Here is a 19,045-nt window from a genome sequence, read left to right on the forward strand (position 1 = left end):
TGACTTTATTTTTCCGGGCTCCAAAATCACTGCAGATGGTGACTGCAGCCATGAAATTAAAAGACACTTACTCCTTGGAAGGAAAGTTATGACCAACCTAGACAGCATATTCAAAAGCAGAGACATTACTTCACCAACAAAGGTCCGTCCAGTCAAGGCTATTGTTTTTCCAGTGGTCATGTATGGATGTGAGAGTTGGACTGTGAAGAAAGCTGAGCACTGAAGAATTGATGCTTTGGAACTGTGGTGTTGGAGAAGACTCTTGAGAGTCCCTTGGACTGCAAGGAGATCCAACCAGTCCATTCTAAAGGAGGTCAGTCCTGGGTGTTCATTGGAGGGACTGATGTTGAAGCTGAAACTCCATTACTTTGGCCACCTGATGCGAAGAGCTGACTCATTTGAAAAGACTGTGATGCTCGGAAAGATTGAGGGCAGGAGGAGAAGGGGACGACAGAGGATGAGATGGTTGGATGGCATCACTGACTCGATGGACATGGGTTTGGGTGAACTCCGGGAGTTGGTGATGGACAGGGAGGCCTGGCGTGTTGTGGTTCATGGGGTCGCAAAGAGTCGGACACAACTGAGAGACTGAATTGAACTGAACTAAGCAACAAAATCAAGTACATTGGAAAGTCCAAAACCAATCAAAACCAAATACTTAGTATTAATATATCTTAAATGTATATCACATCTATAGATTTTTAATGACTTCAATTACTGTCACCTCAGTCACATGTCAGTATTCACATATTCAACTAGTTTTCCTACTGTGTGTATGTACTCATACACATACATTTGGACATGTAAGCATAAAAACACATTATATAGAGCTAACAAAACAAATTATATTAATATAATATCATGAGCATATTCATGCTCCATAAAAACTCCCTCAAAACAACTTTAAGTGACACTTTAAAATTACTAATTAAACTAGTCTCTAGAAATAGAGGACAAATATAATTTTTCACATTTACAAAAATGTTGCAAATCACCAGCTTTAAACCCAAGTATCTGTCTACATTTCTGATTTCTCAGACGAATTTCTTGAAGGTTTTAGAAAAGAATTCAGTATGTACATACACATTTATAGTGTCCCCATGCAAAGCTTTTTATATAATAACTGACCTGCTGCTGCTACTGCTAAGTCGCTTCAGTCGTGTCCGACTCTGTGCGACCCTGTAGACAGCAGTCCACCAGGCTTTCCCATCCTTGGGATTCTCCAGGCAAGAACACTAGAGTGGGTTGCCATTTCCTTCTCCAATGCATGAAAGTGAAAAGTGAAAGTGAAGTCGCTCAGTCATGTCTGACTCTTAGCGACCCCATGGACTGCAGCCTACCAGGCTCCTCCGTCCATGGATTTTCCAGGCAAGAGTACTGGAGTGGGGTGCCATTGCCTTCTCCAAATAACTGACCTAAGTGATAACTGACCTAAGTGATAACCTAAGTGATAACAAATAAACATATACCTATGTATACCTATATATGTATAAAATTCTTATATTTGAAAATATTATAAACTTCACAGAAGCCATCAACTCTTCCAGGTGCTAGAGATAAGACAAAATCCCTGCTCTTATGGAACATTCAGGAAAGAGAAAAAACCTACCAAAAATACGTCAGTGATATGAAACTAAAACAGAATAAAGCATTACATGATGAAGAATATTATTTTATATGAAGTTATCAGTGGAAAGCTCCTTTAATGAGGTAACATTTGCATAGGCATCTAAATGCAGAGTGGAAACAGTGTTAATATCTTGAAGTGGCCCAAAAGAACCAGTACATGGGAGATTTTTCATATTTATATGCATATTCTTTTCTGTTCCTCCACTGAACATATATGTACTTGATACTAACAATGTGTCAGGCAAGTTACTAAGACAGATACCATCCCTACCTTCACAGGGCTCATGGTCTAGCAGGAGAGTTGGACATTTCATAATTGATTTCACAAGTAATTATTCCACTCTAATTGTGATGCTGGGCAGAAAAAAACAGGGCACTTGGAAACGTGTAGTAGGCTGGTCTAACCCAGTGGATGTGAGGGTGGACAGTAAAGTCTTCCTTAAATGATAATCTACTTACTATCTAAAGGATATATAGCAAGATAGGAAGTAAACTTCTAGACCAAACTTGTATTTGAGGAAATAAGGTGAGCATAACTAGAGCACATAGAACAGGAGAATGATGAGAGCAGATGAGAAATGGTCGGGAAAACAACACAGCAGAGCCACGTACAGAACTGCGTCCTGACATCTATAAGCGCCCAGCACCACGGAACCATTTGAGGAGGAAAAGTCATCCATAATCTCAAATTTTAAAAAAATGAAAATAAAAAAACCTTTTTGGTCATGGCCATATGACTCTAGATCAGATTAAGATGTGTTTCTTCTGCATATAATTCAATCTCATGTGACCTGTTAGACTTACAACTAACTAATTTCTGATGAACTCAGGAAATGATTAACACTATTATGTATTTTCTATATGAGTTCCACAAAGGAAAGTTACACCCTTGATAATATATAACAACTTCACAGGTCAAGTACATATTTCAAGGTCACATTAATGACTGACCCATTTAGGTGGTTTTTCAATCCAATATTTCAATTTTCCACAAATGCCCAGAAAATAATCCTTGAATATAGATGTATTTTTTTCCTTGGGACAGCTTTGTGTTTTCCCTTGGGACAAGTTTTGTATATTTTTAGCTAAAGTATAAGAATTTAAGAACACAAGACAGTATTTACTCTTTCAAACCTTCTCTTTCCTAAGCCTAGATACCACCCCTCCCTGGGTCTCACCTAATACTTGCACCCCATATCACTGAGAAGATAAAAACCAGACTACAAATTCCACATCTTCCCTACATCTATTAATTTATATCTATACCCAAATATGGCCTTAGCTCCTGTCTCTGTAGCCTTATACGATACCCTATCCCTTCTCAATACAGTATCAGTCAGTCCTGAATATTCACTGGAAGAACTGATGCTGAAGCTGAAACTCCAATACTTTGGCCACCTGATGCGAAGAACTGATTCATGTGAAAAGACCCTGATGCTGGGAAAGATTGAAGGAGGGAGGAGAAGGGGATGACAGAGGATGAGATGGTTGGATGGCATCACCAACTCAATGGACATGACTTTTAGTAAGCTCTGGGAATTGGTGATGGACACGGAAGCCTGGCATACTGCAGTCCAAGGGGTCACAAAGAGTTGGACACAATTGAGCGACTGACCTGAACTAAAATAATTACATCAGCATATCAATATGTTAATGCAATAACTGAATGCAGAATGCCAAAGAATAGCAAGGAGAGATAAGGCCTTCTTAGATGAATAGTGCAAAGAAATAGAGGAAAATAAAAGAATGGGAAAGACTAGAGATGTCTTCAAGAAAATTAGAGATACCAAGGGAACATTTCATGCAAAGATGGGCAAAATAAAGAACGGAAACGGTAAGGACCTAACAGAAGCAGAAGAGATTAAAAAGAAATCACAAAAATACACAAAAGAACCATACAAGGAAGGTCTTAATCACCCAGATAACCACACGGTGTGGTCACTCACCTAGAGCCTGACATCCTGGAGTCTGAAGTAAAATGGGACTTAGGAAGCATTATAACAAACAAGGCTAGAGGAGGTGATGAAATTCCAGCTGAGCTATTTCAAACCCTAAAAGATGATGCTGTTAAAGTGTTGCAGTTAGTATGTCAGCAAATTTGGAAAATTTAGCAGTGGTCACAGGAGTGGAAAAGGTCAGTTTTCATTCCAATCTCAAAGAAGGGCAATGCCAAACAATGTTCAAACTACTGTACAATTGTGCTCATTTCACAAGCTAGCAAGGTAATGCTCAAAATCCTTCAAGGCTTCAACAGTACATGAACCGTGAACTTCCAGACGTTCAAGCTGGATTTAGAAAAGGCAGAGGAACCAGAGATCAAATTGCCAACATCCATTGGATCACAGAAAAAGCAAGCGAATTCCAAAAAAACAACTATCTCTGTTTCACTGACTATGCTAAAGCCTTTGACTGAGTGGATTACAATAAACTGGAAAATTCTTCAAGAGATGGGAATACCAGACCACTTTACCTGTCTCCTGAGAAACCTGAATACAGGTCAAGAAGCAACAGTTAGAACCTTTCATGGAACATGTGAATGATTCAAAATTAGGAAAGGAGTATGTCAAAGCTGTATATTGTCATCTTGTTTATTTAACTTATATGCAGAGTACATCATGCAAAATGCCAGGCTGGATGAATCACAAGCTAGAATCAAGATTTCCAGGAAAAACATCAACCACCTCATAAAAAGAGATGGTATCACTCCAATGGCAAAAAGTGAAGAGGAACTAAGGAGCCTCTTGATGAGGGTGAAAGAGGAGAGTGAAAAGGGTGGCCTGTAACTCAACACTCAGAAAATTAAGATCACGGCATCCGATTCCATCACCTCATGGCAAACAGTCCGGGGAAAAAGTGGAAGCAGTAACAGATTTTACTTTCTTGGGCTCCAAAATCACTGTGGATGGTGACTGTAACCTAGAAATAAAATGTTTGCTCCTTGGAAGAAACGGTGACAAACCTAGACAGTGTATCAAAAAGCAGAGACATCATTTTGCCAATGGTTTTGTTTGGTTTGGTTTTGCCAATGGTCTGCCATAGTCAATGCTATGGTTTTTCCAGTAGTCATATATAAATGCGAGATTTGGATCATAAACAAGGCTAATCGCTGAAGAACTGATGGTGCTGGTAAGACTCTTGAGAGTCCCTTGGACTGTAAGGAAATCAACCCAGTCAATGCTAAAGGAAATCAACCCTGAATATTCATTGGAAGCACTGATGCGGAAGCTCCAATACTTCGGCCACCTGATGTGAAGACCCCAATTCACTGGAAAAGACTCTAATGCTGGGAAAGATTGAGGGCAGGAGGAGAAAGGAGCAACAGAGGATGAGATGGTTGGATGGCAGCACCAACTCAATGGACACTTTTGTCCATTGAGTTTAAGCAAACTCTGGGGATAGTGAAGGACCACAGAAGCCTGGCGTGCTGCAGTCCACAGGGTCACAAAGAGTCAGATATAACTTAGTGACAGAACAACAATAACTACAGTCAATATGCTACGTCATCCACCTTAACAAAAAAAATTCTTAGTTTATAACCCCTTTCAGTTACGCCCATTTGTCTCCTCCATATGCATGGAAGTTCCTATAAAGAGCGGCCTCCCATTCACTAGCCAATCAATTGCACCCAGGCTTCTGTTACTACTCCTCCCCTTCAAACACCACTCATCTCACATTAGTAAGGCTTATGGTCAGTTCTCAATCCTTTCTTCTGTTTAAACCATTATGGAGCACTGAATCATTCTTGAACTCCTTTACTAGGCTCCTGGGACATTACCCTCCTACTCTGCGGCCACTCCTCTTCTGAAAAATCTTCTTCCCAAGATATCTATTTCCTAATTCCCAGAATCTGAGTATGTCCATTAATATGGTAAAGGGACTTTAAAGATAACATTAGAGACTTTGAGACGGGAAGATCATCCTGGATGACCTAGGTGGGCCTGATGTAATCACTAGAATTCTTCTCAGAGGAAGGCAGGACACAGAAGGCAGGAACACTGAAAGCAAGAGTGGTACGAAGGACAGGCCAGGAGCCAAGAATGAAGTGGCCTCTAGAAACCGGAAACGTCAAGGAAATAGTCTCCACTGCAGTCTCAAGAAACACAGCCCTATCATCTTGATTTTAGATTTCCGATCTCCAGAATTTTAAAGTTCTCTTTTCAGTTCTCCGAGAGTGTGGATTTGTTTCAACAGTAACAGGAAACTAATACATCTTTTCATACTCAGAATCTGTGACTGCCCCAGGATTCAGCCTTTGTCCCTCCTATTTTCTCTCTACCAGTTTTTCTACTTATCTCAGTCAATGCCACAGCATTAAATGTCTGAAAGATGACAATTATCAAGTGCCTATCTTTTTATTTTTTTATTGAAGGATAATTGCTTTGCATAATTTTGTTGTTTTCTGTCAAACCTCAACATGAATCAATCAGCCAGAGCTATACATATATCCCCTCCCTTTTGAACCTCCTTCCCATCTCCCTCCCCATCCCACCCCTCTAGGTTTATACAGAGCCCCTGTTTGAGTTTCCTCAGCCATTCAGCAAATTCCCATTGGCTATCTATTTTACACATGGTAATGTAAGTTTCCATGTTACTCTTTCCATACATCTCACCCTCTCCTCCCCTCTCCCCATGTCCACAAGCCTATTCTGTTTCTTCATTGCTGCCCTATAAATAAATTCTTCGGCATCATTTTTCTAGATTCCGTATATATGTGTTAAAATACAATATTTCTCTTTCTCTTTCTGACTTACTTCACTCTGTATAATAGGTTCTTGGTTCATCCACCTCATTAGAACTGACTCAAATGCATTCCTTTTTATGGCCAAGTAATATTCCATTGTGTATATGTACCACAACTCCTTTGTCCATTCATCTGTTGATGGACATCTAGGTTGCTTCCATGTTCTAGCTACTGTAAATAGTGCTGCAATGAGCAATGGGATACATGTGTCTTTTTCAATTTTGGTTTCCTCACGGTATATGCCTAGGAGTGGGATTGCTGGGTCATATGGTGGCTTTATTCCTAGTGTTTTAAGGAATCTCCACACCGTCTTCCATACTGGCTGTATCAATCTACATTCCCACCAACAGTGCAAAAGCATTCCCTTTCTCCACACCCTCTCCAGCATTTATTGTTTATAGGCTTTTTGATGATGGCCATTCTGACCAATGTGAGGCGATATCTCATTGTAGTGTTGATTTGGATTTTTCTAATAATGAGCGATGTTGAGCATCTTTTCATGTGTTTGTTAGCCATCTGTATGTCTTCTTTGGAAAAATATCTGTTTAGGTCTTTTTCCCACTTTTTGACTGGGTTGTTTGTTTTTCTGGCATTGAGTTATACGAGCTGCTCCTATATTTTGGAAATTAATCCTTTGTCAGTTGTTTCATTTACTATTATTTTCTCCCATTCTGAGGGTTATCTTTGCACCTTGCTTATAGTTTCCTTTGCTGTGCAAAAGCTTTTAAGTTTAATTAGGTCCCATTTGTTTACTTTTGTTATTATTTTTGTTACTCAAGGAGGTGGGTCATAGAGGATTGTGCTTTGCTTTATGTCGTCGGGTGTTCTGCCTATGTTTTCCTCTAAGAGTTTTACTGTTTCTGGGCTTACATGTAGGTCTTTAATCCATTTTGAGTTTATCTTTGTGTATGGTGTTAGGAAGTGTTCTAATTTCATTCTTTTACATGTAGCTATCCAGTTTTCCCAGCACCATTTATTGAAGAGGCTGTTTTTGCCCCATTGTATATTCTTGCCTCCTTTCTCAAAAATAAGGTACCCATAGGTGCATGGGTTTGTTTCTGGGCTTTCTATCTTGTTTCATATTTCTGTTTTTATGCAGGTATCATACTGTCTTGATGACTGTAACTTTGTAGTAATCTGAAGTCAGGAAGGTTGATTTCTCCAGCTCCAATCTTCTTTCTCAAGATTGCTTTGGCTATTCTTTTGTGTTTCCATCTGAATTGTGAAATTTTTTGTTCTAGTTCTGTGAAAAATGTCATTGGTAATTTGATAGGGATCACATTGAATCTACAGATTGAGTTTGGTAGTATACCCATTTTCACAATATTGATTCTTCCTACCCAGTAACATGGAATATCTCTCCATCTGTTTATGTCGCCTTTGATTTCTTTCATTAGTGTCTTATAATTTTCTGTGTACACTTCTTTTGTCTCCTTAGGTATGTTTATTCCTAGATATTTCTTTTAGTTGCAATGGTGAAAGGGATTGATTCCTTAATTTCCCTTTCTGATTTTTCACTATTATTATATAGAAATGCAAGTGACTTCTGTGCATTCATTTTGTATCCTGCAGCTTTGCTATATTCACTGATTAGCTCTAGTAATTTTCTGATACTATCTTTAGGGTTTTCTATGTACAGTATCATGTCATCTGGGAACAGCGAGAGCTTTACTTCTTCTTTTCCAATCTGAATTCCTTTTATTTCTTTTTCTTCTCTGATTGCTATAGCTAGGACTTCCAGAACTATCTTGAATAATAGTGGTGAAAGTTGACACCCTTGTCTTGTTCCTGATCTTAGGGGGAATGCTTTCAGTTTTTCACCATTGAGAATAATGTTTCCTGTAGGTTTATCATATATGGCCTTTACCATGTTCAGGTAAGTTCCTTCTAGGACCATTTAATCATAAATGGGTGCTGAATTTTGTCAAAGGCTTTTTCCTGCATCTACTGTCTACAATGTGAGAGACCTGGGTTCAATCCCTGGGTTGGGAAGATTCCCTGGAGAAGGAAATGGCAACCCACTCTAGTACTCTTGCCTTGAAAATCCCATGGATGGGGGACCTTGGTGCAGGCTACTATCCATGGGGTCACAAAGAGTCGGGCACGACTGAGCGACTTCACTTTCACTTCCACTGAGATCATATGGTTTTTATCTTTCAATTTGTTAATATGGTACATCACATTGATTGATTTGCATATATAGAAGAATCCTTGCATCCCTGGAATAAACCCAACTTGATCATGGTGTATGAGCTTTTTGATGTGTTGCTGAATTCTGTTTGCTAAATTTTGTTGAGGATTTTTGCATCTATGTTCATCAGTGATATTGGCCTATAGTATTCTTTTTTTGTGTTGTCTTTGTCTGGTTTTGGTGTCAGGATGATGATGGCCTCGTAGAATGAGGTTGCAAGTGTTCCTTCCTCTGCAACTTCTTGAAAGAGTTTTAGAAGGATAGGCATTAGCTCTTCTCTTTTTATTAATTTTTCACTGGAGTCTAGTTGCTTTACAATGTGTTGGTTTTTACTGTACAGCAAAGTGAGTCAGCTATATGCATATATCACCTCTTTTTTGGATTTATTTCCCACTTAGGTTACCACAGAGCCCTGAGTAGGGTTCCCTGAGCTCTACAGGAAGTCAAGTGCCTATCTTTATCTGGATCTTTCCACAGAATTACAGTTTCATATATTCAACTATTGGAGAAGACAACGGTACTCCACTCCAGTACCGTTGCCTGGAAAATCCCATGGATGGAGGAGCCTGGTGGGCTGCCATCTATGGGGTCACACAGAGTCGGACACGACTGAAGTGACTTAGCAGCAGCAGCATATTCAACTATCTCCTTCACATTTTTTACAAAGTCTACAGGAAATCTCAAACAGTACAACAGAAGCAAACTTTTGATCTAATCATACATAAACTCTCTTCCCTATCATTTCATATCTCAATAAAGGACCACTGTGTTCTAGTTATTCAGAGCAAATCCTCGGACCCATTGGTCTTCCCATTCTGAAATTTCCTTGACATTTCCGGTTTCTAGAGGCCACTTAGTCAGACAGGCCATTTAGTCTACCTAAACAGGATAGACTAAATGGCCTATCCTCACTTTACCTCTAAATCTCTTCAGAACACAAACACTTCACACCAAATACTATATTGCACAAATCGCCCTAATTGTCATCATCTTTGCCTTGATCATCACAATAGCTTACTTCTTCCCTTACCTTCTGTAAGGTACCATCCCCACAAGGGATAGGGTGGCCCCATAGAAGTAGGACTTCACACAGCACCATCTAAAGTTCCCCTTTCATTCAAGGTAAAACCTAAAGCCCATATCACTGCCTTTAAGATGCTACAAGATACCACACACAGGGCCTCCCTAACCACATCTCCTACTTCCCTCCATGATGTCATTCTTCTCTAGCCTCATGCCACCTTTTTAGATTCTGCATCCTGTACCTAAAATAACGCTCTCAGTTACCGGCATGACTTATCTCCTCACTTACTTCCCAATGCTGGCTTAAATTTTACCTTTTCACATGGTACCTCTGACCAATCTATAGAAAATGACTTCCCACCCCTGGAACTCTGTCCTGTTTTACTCTTCTCTACTTGTTAAAACCAAAACATATATATACACAAATAGTATAGATAAGAGAAAAATATTTTATACAAACTTCCTTATGAATGACTTTATGATCAAAAATGATTTTCCTAAGAACTTGCATCAAAACCTCCAAAATGCTGTGTGCATTCCTCATCTGAACCATAGAAGAGTTGGTTTTGTGTGACTCCATTCTCAATTCTCCCAAGAATGCAACAGAAGAGACTTTACAACATACAATGAATACCTTAGGGATGTATGTGGTAAATTTTGGTTCCCAAAGATCGCTCAGTCGCTCAGTCGTGCCCGACTCTTTGCGACCCCATGGACTGTAGCCTACCAGGCTCCTCTGTCCATGGGATTTTCCAGGCAATAGTACTGGAGTGGATTGCCATTTCCTTTGCCAGGGAACTTCCCAACACAGGGATCGAACCCGGGTCTCCTACATTGTAGACAGACGCTTAACCATCTGAGCCATCAGGGTTAATCAGGATCACATGACAGGCTTGTTTGTTAAAACACAAATAGGTGTTTCCATTCCCAGAGTTTCTAACTAAGTAGGTCTGAGGTGAAGGCCCAGAATTTGCATTTTAACAAGATCTAAAACATGCTTAAGGTTGCTGGGCTGGTAACCATAATTTGAGAATCAGTACCTCAGTGCTTTAGGGCTTAATTCTCTACCAAAAATTGTTGAAAAATACTACTCTAATGTGAGGCTCACAGGATTATATTAAATTTTCTAAAATAGAGCTAACATTTATTCTTCTTAAAGTGAATGCTCACATAAAGATGAACAAATTCTTTCATTAATCTTAAAAAATATTAGAAATATCAAGCAGATGTCTAGCTCAGCAAGATTTAGGCTTTTATGATTTTTAATAGGGTAACATTTGATTAATGACCAAATGAAGGTAAATTTCTGTGTAGCAAATTTTAAGAAAACAAACCATGGTCAACTATTCATACCATGAAAACTGGTTCTCATTTACTGGGAATTCAATATTTAAAACCGTAATTGATAATCAAGATTGATTCATTATGTCATTAACTACTTTTTATCCAAAATGTGGGCTTTCCTGGTGGCTCAGTGGTAAAGAACCCTCCTGCCAAGGCAGGAGACATGAGTTTAATCCCCGAGTTGAGAAGATCCCCTGGAGAAGGAAATGGCAACCCACTCCAGTATTCTTACTTAGAAAATCTCATGGACAGGGGAGCCTGGCGGACTATAGTCCATGGGGTTCCAGAAGAGTTGAACATGACTTAACAACTAAACAAAAACAACTATCCAAATTGTGGTATTCTTTTATTATAAAATGTCAATATTTATGTTACTATTATCTCATATATCTCTACAGTCCATCCATCTCTAGTTACTGATTATTTAACATCAGCCAAGCCAAGCACTGCTTTAGCTGTTGCAATGATCCTTTTTCATTGGAAAGTTTCTGTCAAGCATGATACCTGATATTTAATAACTGTTTAATGAATAAACACAGAAATGAATAGCAGTAAAACTTACAGGTACAAAATGTTTCCAAAACATGAAAACAAAGATAATGTAGTATAACCTAAACATAAATGATTTGGTATTTTGAAATCACTTACCTTTAAAATTTTAACACAATGTCTCTACAGCTGTGCAGATTGTTTACTACAGTAGGGCTAAGACTGCTTAACTTTCAAAGACCCACTCACCAGGCAGGCCCTCGGCCAGCGTCAGGGAGTTTGTTTCTTGGCGTGTTTCCAGGGAATAGTTAACTGATAAGAGTGGTTCACTGTGCCTAGACATCCATATAAACAATATGGTTTACGCTGAACACCTGCTTTCCTCCTGGGAATCTGAAATTTATGTGCAAGGCAGAACTATCTACATGACCAACCCAATGCCTTAAGACACCAAGTCTCCAATGGGCTTCCCTGGAAAGAAGCATCACACCCATGCTTCTGCCTTGTCATTGCTGGAAGGAAGGTGTGCCTGTGTCACCCTGGAAGGGACAGATCACGAGGACGATTTCACATGGACTCCTCCAGACTCTGTCTGGGTCTTTTTCTCATAGGAACCAACTTCACTCTAATTAATTTGAGCCTTGAGTTCACTCTAGAGCACCATGAGTTCTTCTAGCTAATCTCCACATATGGGAGTGATTCTTAAAGATGCCCAATATGGCAGATTTTTAAAAAGCCAAGATTCTTACCTGCTGATATGCTTCATAGATCACATCAAATAGAAAGGCCTGTGGCATTTCACTTGCCCTGTATCTGGCACGTTCCAGTGAGTGGTCTAAGCAGCTGTCTGCAGATGGACTGATGACAGTAGATACAAGAGGTCGGATTGCTCCTGAGGCCTAAAGAACAGAGATGCAAATGACACATTTACATGACCTAAAAAATATCTAAAAGTTAAATTCTGAACTCTGGATCTGTCTTGAAACGGATCTTATACCTTCAACAAGCTACCTCAAGAAAATATTCAAACAAGTCTTTATTTTGGCTCATAAATAAAATCATTTACAATCAAAAACCAGTCTCAATACTTCCCTGGTGATGCAGTGGATAAAAATCTACCAATGCAGGAGACATGAGTTTGAGCCCTGATCCAGGAAGATTCCACAAGTTGTGGAGCAACAAAGCCTGTGCACCACCGTTAAGTCCATGCTCTAGAGTCCTGAAGCCATAACTCATGAGCCAGCAAGCTACAACTACTGAAGCCCGTGTGTCCTAGAACCCATGCTCTACGACAAGAGAAACCACCACAATGAGAAGCCCAGGTACCGCAACTCAAGTATAGCCCCTGCTCGCCACATCTAGAGAAAGCCCACGTGCAGCATAAAGACCCAGTGCAGCCAAAAAGTCCCCACCGATCTCAAACCACTGCAGTTCTATACAGTAAGAGATATAAATAATTTTTCATTACGGGTCCAAAATCCTTTTCATCACAGGCTATTGAAGTCAAATACTAAGAAAGGATGCTCAGATAAAATTGGACCCTCCCTGAAGATGAGAGACAGAAAGAGACTATTGTCCAAGAATGAAATGGGTTACACATGAACATTTACTTGTTAATGTGCCTTCAAGTATTTAATTTACATATTAGATCATTAAGGAAAAAAACACATTTCCTAAGATCTCCAAAATGAGCTCTGCCACCACCCAAATGACAATGAATTTCTGCCTTGCTCTAATTCCTGTGAAAAATAGCTCCCTTCAAACACAGCATCCATGTGAAGCTCCCCAAGGCAAAGCGTCCACTGATTTCAACTGCTCTGGTGAAAGCTCTGTCTCATTAATAGATGCATCTAAATTTTAAAAATACACCTTATCTGACAGTTTTTCCCTTTACCTTTAATAAAGTTACACTGTAATATAGTCTTGCAGGTCAATACCATACAGCTACCTTGGTGAAGTAGCCTTAAAATGAAGTTCCCAGTTAGGATAATTAACCCAACTGTCCTAGATTAACTGTAAAATGTCTTATCTTTCATATAAATACAGCATATAACATTAACACCTAAGAAGAATTTGGTCTCCAGGAGACCACATCTGAGAAATATAGACTGTCCACAAACTAGTTTACAAAAGCCAAGGGATTGGCTGAAAATCAAAGCTAATGTGTGAGCCAAGCAGACAGTGTACAAACTGTGTCACCATTTCCAATGACTCAAGCAGAGATTTGGAGCCTAGGCATAAAAGCAAAAGTGAAGAGAGAGCCAGGGCTGATAGGGAGTGATCATGTCCAAGTGGATGAAAGTCAGGTAAAGAGCAAGCCCATTTGGTAGCTCTGTTTTTAGTTTTTTAAGGATCCTTCATGCAATTCTCCACAGTGGATGTACCAGTTTACATTGCCACCAGCAGTGTGGGAGGGCTACCTTCTCTCGACACCTTCTCCAGCATTTACAATGTGTAGACGTTTTGATGATGGCCATCCTGACCAGTGAGAGGTGATAACCTCATTGCAGTTTTGATTTGCATTTCTCTAATAATTAGTGATGTTGAGCACCTTGAAAAGATGAGCTTTCTAGCCATCTGTATATCTTCTCTGGAGAAATCTTTTTCTTTTAATATTGAGCTATTTGCGTGAACTATTTGTGTATTCTAGAGATCAATCCCTTGTCATTTGCTTTGTTTGCAAATATTTTCTCCTATTCTGAGGGTTTTTTTTTTTCATTTTGTTTATGATTTCCTTTGTTGCACAAAAAGCTTTTAAGTTTTATTAGGTCCCATTTGTTTATTTTTGGTTTTATTTTTGGTTTTACTTTTATTACTCTAGGAGATAGAACCAAAAAGATCTTGCTGTGATTTATGTCAGAGTGTTCTGCCTATGTTTTTCTCTAAGAGTTATATAGTATCCAGCCTTTAATCCATTTTGAGTTTATTTTTGTGTATGGTGTTAGGGAGTGTTCTAATTTCATACTTTTACATGTGGCTGTCCAGTTTTCCCAGCACCACTCATCAAAGACACTATATTTTCTCCAGCATATATTCTTGCCTCCTTTGACATAGATTAGCTGATCCAGCAATCCCACTTCTGAGCATATATCCAGAGAAAACTACAATTCAAAAAGATACATGCACTCCAATGTCCACTGAAGCACTATTCACAATAGCCAGAACATAGAAGCAACAGAAATGTCCATCAACAGAGGAATAGGTAAAGAAGATGTGGAACATATATAAATGGATTACTACTCAGCCGCTAAAAAAGAAAGAAAGATGCCATCTGCAGCAACATGGATGGACCTAGAGAGTGTCGTACTGAGTGAAGTCAGACAGAGAAAAACAAATATTACATGATATCCCTTATACGTGAAATCTAAAAAAAGGGTACAAAAGAATTTATCTACAAAACAGAAATAGAGTTACAAATGTAGAAAACAACTTATGGTTACAAGGGAGTAAGGTAGCGGGGAGGGATAAACTGGGAAGTTGGGATTAACATATACACACTATATGAAACAGATAACTAATAAGGACCTACTATACGGCACAGGCAGCACAGAGAACTCTACCCAATACTGTGTAATGACTTCTATGGGAAAAGAATCTAAAACAGAGTGGAGATATATATATATATGTGTGTGTCTGATTCACTTTGATGTACACCTGAAACTAATATAACATTATAAATCAACTATACTCCAACAAAATTTAAAAAAGAGAGAGAGAGAGCAAATCCAACTTGTCAAGCTAGCACCTATTAGCAGAAGTTTTGGAAGACAAGACAGGAAAGGAATTCACACATGTACATAGTGCTTTTTAAGGGAAAAAACATATCTATTTCAACTACTTACAGTTCACTCTATGCCAGACTATGTCATAACATTAGAAGAACATGAGATACACAAAATGTCACCAAGAGCTGTGCAGAGTCTCTTCCCAGCAAAACAACTGTAACTAAAGAAAAACATTTTTCAAAAACAACCATTTAAAGTCTTTGAAAATTGTCCTAAGGGCATTCAACAAATTAACATTTAAGAATCTCTCTTAAATCTTGTAAAGAACGAAGCCTGTGGTACTAGAACCATCATCCATTTTTTCCTTCATTCCACAACACCCAGCTCAGTGTGACTAAAGTTCCACTCAGAGTAGGTGTGACCAAGAAGACAGGCTTCCCTGTACCCCTAGCTCCCAGTGGGAGGGGCAGAGCGGAGCATTTCCCAGCCCACTCAACTCCAAGACACAAAGGCTCAATTACAGACAAGTGTGGCCAAGAGGTGTTAAGAGAGTCCTTCTCCCACAGAGTCTCCCACAGTCTCCACCCACAGAGTGAACACCTACCCCTTGCATGGTAGGCAGAGAACACTGCGGCCATCACCCTTGGCCCAGTTCACACAGAGGGCAGAGGTTCTGTGCTGGAAGAGGCAAAAAGAAGAGGAGGCTATTGCCTCTAGGCAGCACCTTACTCATGAAGAAGTGATGTCGCTCGCACAGCATGCCTACCTATAGCCCCAAAACACAGGCATGGTGACTTTGCACAGGGAGAAAGACAAGTTCTAATGACAGACAACTATGAAGCTCGCCCCAAGGGAATTCACTTAATTGGAAGTGTGTGTGAGAAAGTTTAAGGATAAGTGCACGCTCAGAGATCAGCATGATAAGCAATTAAGAGGAAGGTGATCACTTCATGAGAGCAAAAAGCTGAACCATAGGCAAGCTAGTTTATCGGAGACAACCAGAACAAGAGACAGCTAACAAGAATCTCCCACCAATCCCTAGAATCAGAGCAAACCTCAAATACTGGCTTCACAAACTATCCCTGCCAAGGCGCCAGAATTTAATTAGATGGAACCATAGGGCACTCTATGTACTGGGCACTGGTCCAAAGTAAAACAGTTAGCAGGCAATGAATGGAACTTGTCAGTTGGGTGTCAGAGGCAGGCAGTATAACAAAGAGATCAGACTGCTAAAACCACTCTTATTCTCTGATGACTAAACACACATCTAGAACCCCACCCTCTGTGAAGTGACTTCAGAGGTTTTGCCCTGTACAGGAACAAGACTGTGACTTTTCTGGTTTATTTTAGTAGCCAAGAAAATAAGCCCTACAGAGGTAGACAAAATACATTTTCTAAAATATGCATTTTTCAACAACAAAAAAATGGAAAGACATGGATCCAAACAGGAAGGTGAATCTATACAAAGAAAAAAAAAAAAAAATCAAGGAACAGAAACTGCCTGCGAGAGGACCAGATATCACACTTAAGCAGGTAAGACATCAAATCAGGTATTACAAACATGTTCAAAGAACAAAAGGATACCATGTGTAAACAGAGTATGATGACCATTAGTATCATCAATATTAAGAAGAGATATCTTAAAAACTGAGTAGCAGTTTTAGAATTAAATGTAACTATAATGAAAAATTCACTAGAGAGGTTCAATAATAGATTTGAACTGCAGAATACCTGAATTTAAAGTTATATCAATAGATTCTACAAAGAAAAAAATGAACAGATTCACCAAGATATGCAGGACATCATTACAGACATTTCTGTAATAGGAATACCAGAAGGAGAATAAAGGCAAGAAAGGAGCAGAAAAAATATTCAAACAAATTATGATTGAAAATTTCCCAAGGAAAACAATCTCCACACTCAAGGAGATCAATATATTCAAAGCAGAATACACACAAAGAAATTTATATCCAGACACATCATAGTAAAAAATGAAAAAGCTAAAATTACAAGAAAAAATGTTGAAAGCAACCAGAGAAAAATGTTTTATCATTAACAAGAGAACACCAATAAGATTAAGAACAGATTCTAATCAGAAACAATGGAAGGAAGAAGGCAGGTAGGTGATATGATAACTGCTCAAAATAAAAACCTGTTAAACGTAAAGTCCAGCAAAATGAGAATTTACAAAAATCAGATCAAAATAACTCAGAGCAAACAAGCAGATTTCATGTCTAGCTGATTCACCCTACAAACTTCAAGCTGAAAGAAAGCCAAGTGTAGACAGTAATTCAAATCCACATGAAAAAAAGACCACCATTAAAAAAAAAAAAAAAACAAGAAAGAAATAGTATAAATGCCTATTTCTCCTGTCTTATGAGGTTTAAAAAGAAACTGTATAAAACATATAAGTAACTGATCAACCTATAACATTGAAACATGTATTTGACAAAAACAGCATAAAAGATTAGTAAAAGTGTATTATAAGAAGAAAATAATGGTACCTTGAGTCCACAGTAACAAGTGAAAACTGAAAATAGAAAACAAGAAGGTTAATATCACATTGGGCTTCCCAGGTGATGCCATTCCTTATAAATACAGCTCACCTTTCTTCTCAGCTTCTGTAACTGCTGTAAAATAAAATGAGGTGATAACAACAGTGGACTATTTGGGTTTCTAACATACATGCGTCTAACATTAAATAACACAAAAAGGCGGAAGAGGGAATAGAGCTATTTAAGGGTAACATTCCTGTATCTTCCTAGATTTTAGTTAGCATATATCTGGATTATGTTAAGATATATACTATAAGCCATGGAACAGTCACTAAGAAAATAAAAGTTGAAATGAAAAAATAAGCAAATTAATGTTCCAATAGAAAACATTATTTTAATATGAAAGAAAGCAGTAATGAGGAAAGACACACAAGAAACAGAAAATAAACTGGCCAATGTAAACTCAAAAATATCAGTAACATTAATTTTAAGTGGATTAAACAAGCTAAAGTCATACCGTCAAACTGGACTAAAAACCCAACCGTATGCTATGTATAGGAAACAAAAATTTGAGACTCAAAGATCAAAATACACTGAATACAGAAGGATGAAAAGGATATATATCAAGCTAACAGTAACCATAAGAAAGCTGAAGTAGCTATATCAAAAAAAAAAAAAAAACAGATAAAATCCTTTTGTAATCAAAAAAGGGCAATTCAACAAAGTATAAAAATTTATCTAATAGATCCCCAAGTACATGGAGCAAAAATTGGTGGGACTTAAAGGAGAAACAAATAATCCAACCATTGGAGATATCAACATCCTATTTTCAATAAAGAGTAGAACAACTAGGCATTATGGAAATAAGACTTGAAAAGCACTATAAACCAACTATACCTAATGTATCAAATACTCCACCAACAAGAATATGTTCTTCTAAAGCGTACATGGAGAATTCTCCAGATCAGACCAAATACTCAGCCATAAAAAAGACACAGTAAATTTTTAAAAATTAGAGTCATATTAAATATGTTCTCCAACCTTAAAAGTGAAATTAGAAAACAATAGTGCAGCCAAATGGCTGTCTGAGGAGGCCCTACAAATAGCTGAGAAAAGAAGAGAAGAGAAAGGCAAAGGAGAAAAGGAAAGATATACCCATTTGAATGTAGAGTTCCAAAGAACAGCAAGGAGAGATATGAAAGCCTTCCTCAGCCATCAATGCAAAGAAATAGAGGGAAACAATAGAATGGAAAAGACCAGACATCTCACCAAGAAAATTAGAGATACAAAGGGAACATTTCATGCAAAGATGGGTGCAATTAAGGACAGAAATGGTATGGACCTAACAGAAGCAGAAGATATTAAGAATAGGTGGCAAGACTACACAGAAGAACTATACAAAAAAGAT

General features: G+C 38.5%; 1 protein-coding gene across 4 annotated transcripts in view; it reads right to left on the minus strand.

Annotated features, from left to right (window-relative positions):
- ISPD (isoprenoid synthase domain containing) overlaps positions 1–19,045 on the minus strand; it is a 368,880-nt gene that overhangs the window by 323,550 nt on the left and 26,285 nt on the right. For all 4 annotated transcript variants that reach the window (XM_010862159.1, XM_010862158.1, XM_010862157.1 and 1 more), the window contains one exon: positions 12,167–12,316. In XM_010862159.1, the coding sequence (XP_010860461.1) occupies positions 12,167–12,316 (150 nt within the window). The remainder of the gene's footprint in view (positions 1–12,166; positions 12,317–19,045) is intronic.

Source organism: Bison bison, unplaced genomic scaffold (genome assembly GCF_000754665.1).
Source record: "Bison bison bison isolate TAMUID 2011002044 unplaced genomic scaffold, Bison_UMD1.0 scf7180017864479, whole genome shotgun sequence".
In the NCBI taxonomy this organism is placed as follows: Eukaryota; Metazoa; Chordata; class Mammalia; order Artiodactyla; family Bovidae; genus Bison; species Bison bison.